The sequence below is a fragment of the Helobdella robusta genome, assembly GCF_000326865.2.
Source record: "Helobdella robusta unplaced genomic scaffold HELROscaffold_1, whole genome shotgun sequence".
NCBI classification, from domain to species: domain Eukaryota; kingdom Metazoa; phylum Annelida; class Clitellata; order Rhynchobdellida; family Glossiphoniidae; genus Helobdella; species Helobdella robusta.
The window spans coordinates 5,567,230-5,571,091 of record NW_008703570.1 but is presented as its reverse complement, the minus strand read 5'-3'; the positions used below and the strand labels follow the sequence as shown (position 1 = coordinate 5,571,091).

At 30.0% G+C, this 3,862-nt stretch overlaps 1 protein-coding gene across 1 annotated transcript; it reads right to left on the bottom strand.

The window, feature by feature from the left end:
* Nucleotides 1–882: 882 nt before the first annotated feature.
* Nucleotides 883–2,707, bottom strand: HELRODRAFT_187872 (hypothetical protein). The gene is made up of 3 exons (XM_009010911.1): nt 2,060–2,707; nt 1,758–1,949; nt 883–1,320 (listed from the first exon to the last, which is right to left on the bottom strand). Exons 1-3 carry the CDS (start codon nt 2,418–2,420, stop codon nt 1,196–1,198), a joined length of 678 nt encoding a protein of 225 aa, XP_009009159.1. The 5' UTR covers nt 2,421–2,707; the 3' UTR covers nt 883–1,195.
* Between the last annotated feature and the right edge of the window lie 1,155 nt (nt 2,708–3,862).

Sequence of the window (3,862 nt, the reverse complement as noted above, 5' to 3'; positions counted from 1 at the left end):
TGATGTGTGCGATGGGTCTTCAGAACATTTAGGTTAAGGTCATCTAATGTTTTAAATAAAATGAGAAGGTGTTAAGTTTTATGTTTTGTATTAAAACATTATGATTTATAATATACATTTATTTTTCTTTGGGCCAAATGTTCTTTGTGGCCAAATCAACTTTATATGTAACTTCACTTTTTTCCTTTTCTGTTGATCCGGTGGATAATAAACAAGTCGAGAACGTTGCTTAGTTTATTTCTCTTCTTTTAATGTCTTTCAATATTATATCAATTAATTAAACGATCTACGTAACAAGAAATTTAACAAGACCATCTCATACCTACGCTTCGATTCGACTGATGAATTGCAGAGTCGAAAAAGTTCCGCCTGTATTGTGTCGGCGGTACGTTTCCGTATTGTCCTTGGTATTTAGCTTGATACCGAGTATCGAACTTGATATCTTCGAAACGTTTTGAACCAAATATTATCACTTGATACCAATACTTTTGAACATCGATTTATCAACTGGATATATTATTGTTAACGGTTATTTAATTTTTATTTAAGCTCTTCATTGATAAATTTATTTGACTTACTCGTGTTGTATGACATCTTTGCTCATTCTCTGTCTCCAATTCAAGTTGGGGGAAGGGAATTTATATAATAAAAACTGTTCGAAACTTAATTTTGGTGGCTATCAATATAATACAAAACCATTTGTTAACCGGTTCACCCTTTTGTTATATGAAAGAAAATGTTAAATCAACTAAAAATTGATCCAAGGGGATTTCTGTCTCCGACATTCAAACGGGGGCTGGCGCCAATGTGTGTTATCGTTTTGTGTTACCTCACCAGCACGGCAGCTGTTCCATTATTTGAACAGAATTAAAATAGCTAAAATTGAAAATAAATTTTACTTTTATTCGGCAAATCATGTTTGAGATTTTGATGAAAGAGTCGTTTGGCTTTCAAACTTTTAACAAGGAAACAACCAGTGAAGTCTTTAATAACGGCAGAAAAAATATTGATATTGGTCATCATTCTAGGCTGGTTTCAACATTATTAACCTAATAACGTAATTTTATCTTAATATAGAAAAACTACGTTATGAAATTAACAATACTGAAACCAGCATAGAATTTTTAGAATATTGTATAAAAAAAGTTTTTTTACCAAAAAGTGTGTATATTTATTTTAGTTGTTATCATCATTGTTACAGTGAATTTTTTTCATTACGGTTGAATGGCAGCCCTTCATCATGGCTGACGTTCGTGTGTTGTTGGTCGCAGCTGTCATCGTACCCATCCATGCCTTCCTTGCTCTCGTCTCCACTCCATTCTATTTATTTAAGTTTTAATTTATGATTTTGATTATAATTAGTTAATTGTTTATATAATTTAAAAGATGAGCTATAATATATATATATATATATATATATATATATATATATTTTCAATTCAATAATGAGTTTATTCAGCAAAAAGCTAGAAGACCCGAAGATATTACTTGTTGGGCCACCATAAAATTTATAATATATAAATATATAAATTTTAAAATATATAATATAAATATATAAATTTTAAGATATATAAATAGTATATCTATTTGCTAACTTATTATACCATGATACGCGCTAGCTAGTATAGGTATAGTTTAATTTAAATTAATGTCGCGTGGTCTTTTTTACTTGTTTGATTTTTGTTTTTCACCATTGTAAAAAATAATTTAAAACAATGTCGAAATTTATTTTTAAACTACTAAAAAAATTGCTCAACCTCCCTCGCTACTGCTTGTTGAGTCACATTCCTCCAAGAAACCAACATCATTCTCCGAGCTTCCGTCTATTTGCATGTTTGATGAGTTTGTAACTCCACTCAAGACTGTTTCTAAATGAACGCCTATAAGTTTATCATATTCTAATTCCTTACAGTTTGTTGACATTTCCATGGATCGATTAGTTGTTGTCACTGAATGCAAATGTCAAACGTTCATAAACTTTTCTTATCACAATTTGAGTAGAAATATAAGATCGAAAAGCAAATCGGATTTTAATGCATAAAATTTAATTTTAAATAACCTTCGTAAATGTTACAATTCATGTTGTTTGCGAAAACTCTTATTTTTTCCTGTAAATCTAAAGGCAGATTGTCGAACTTCATCACATTGAAATTAATACAGCTAGAACTTTTACATTTTTCATAACAACTGTTACTCAATGCAAACCATTTGCCATCATAAGAAACAACTTCTAAAATGTTTTTGTTGCCTTTTAAGTTGTTTGATTTTTCTGTCGAATTATCATGTGTTGCATGGTCAAACTTTTGCGAATGATTCCGTTTTGCTTGATGAGGAGAATGCTTCATCTGATGACAACGGCTTGGAGATGACGGAAGAGGTAAAATGTTTGAAATGTTCAAGTTCACTGTCTGCTCATCCATGATAGACAATAATCGGTTTATTAAATAAAAATTAAAAAATTATTGTACATCAAATCATACCGATACTTTTATTATTGTAAGAAGCTTGGACACAAGTAGATGTTCTTATCCTGCAGATTATAAGCACACATGATGTATACTATACATACAACTTGCATGCAATATCCACTCTACACTGCTGGTCGAAATAATGTCATGTCATTGAGTAATAAATTAATCCAAAAATAATCTTTTCAATATGGCTTTTTATACAAATTATAATTTGGAAAACATGGAAATGATTTAAAAATATATTTTCAATGACAACAGTGCTTAAAAATATTCTATCTTACTTATATAATATATATATATATATTATATTACTAACATATATATATATATATATATATATATATATATATATATATATATGTGTGTGTGTGTGTATGTGTGTTTGTGTACGTACGTGGTAAGCATGCGTGCGTGTGTGTGTGTGCTCATTTTGTGTGTGAATAGGTGCATAGGTGCCTTAGAATTATTGATTGTGATGCAGGCTAATATGAGCGGATGCACGCAGGTCCTCCTTCCTTTCAGCTATCTTCTGCATGTCAACATCTCACACATCTCACAAATATACCACTTTTTCAAAATTTCTGTTTAACACGTTTAACAAACTCCTAAATGAATTTGCATTTACATATTTTGCACAATCGGTTCTACTTTTTAAAAATAAATAGATGAATGGAACTAACTAGTTTATTAATTTGTTTTTCAAAACTTTTGGTGTTTTTTGAACCTTCCAAAGAAGTTTGTATCCGTTGTTCTATGGCATGCTATTAATATCTAAAAAGTTGTCAAATGCCAGACTAGAAATCGTTCTGGTTGAGATTATCGATCAACCATGAATCCATCCCTTAATCAATGCCTTAATCAATCAATTATTCAAACAATCAATCAATCAGTCTGATACGAAATGTTGCACCGTTAAAATTAAATGAAAATTTTTTTCATTGTTATGATGAAAAGAGCAAATGTCACCTTTCACCAAACGTTTGGTACTGCAAATTAAAAAATTGTGTTGGATTATAAAATAATAAATAGACTAACCAGAATTGTGTTTAATTTTTTGTTCTAAAATTAAGGTTTTTAAATATTTTGACTCAGTGACAGAGAGTCTAGCCTAGCGGTTCTAAACCCTTTTAACACCGCGACCCCTTGAATACTAACCCTCATGATGTGGCGACCCCCAATCCTAAAAATTGTTTTTTTATTATATATTCATACCAAAGTTACTGTACTTTTACTACTCCGATATAATACTACATCACAATTTAAATAAATTAAAAACTACATCATAGGTGAAACATTTTATTTAGCCATAAACAACGGCTTAAACATAAACAATGTTGAAAAAAGTATGTTCATAAAAACGAAATGTTAGTGAAAAGGTAGAGCTTGTTTTT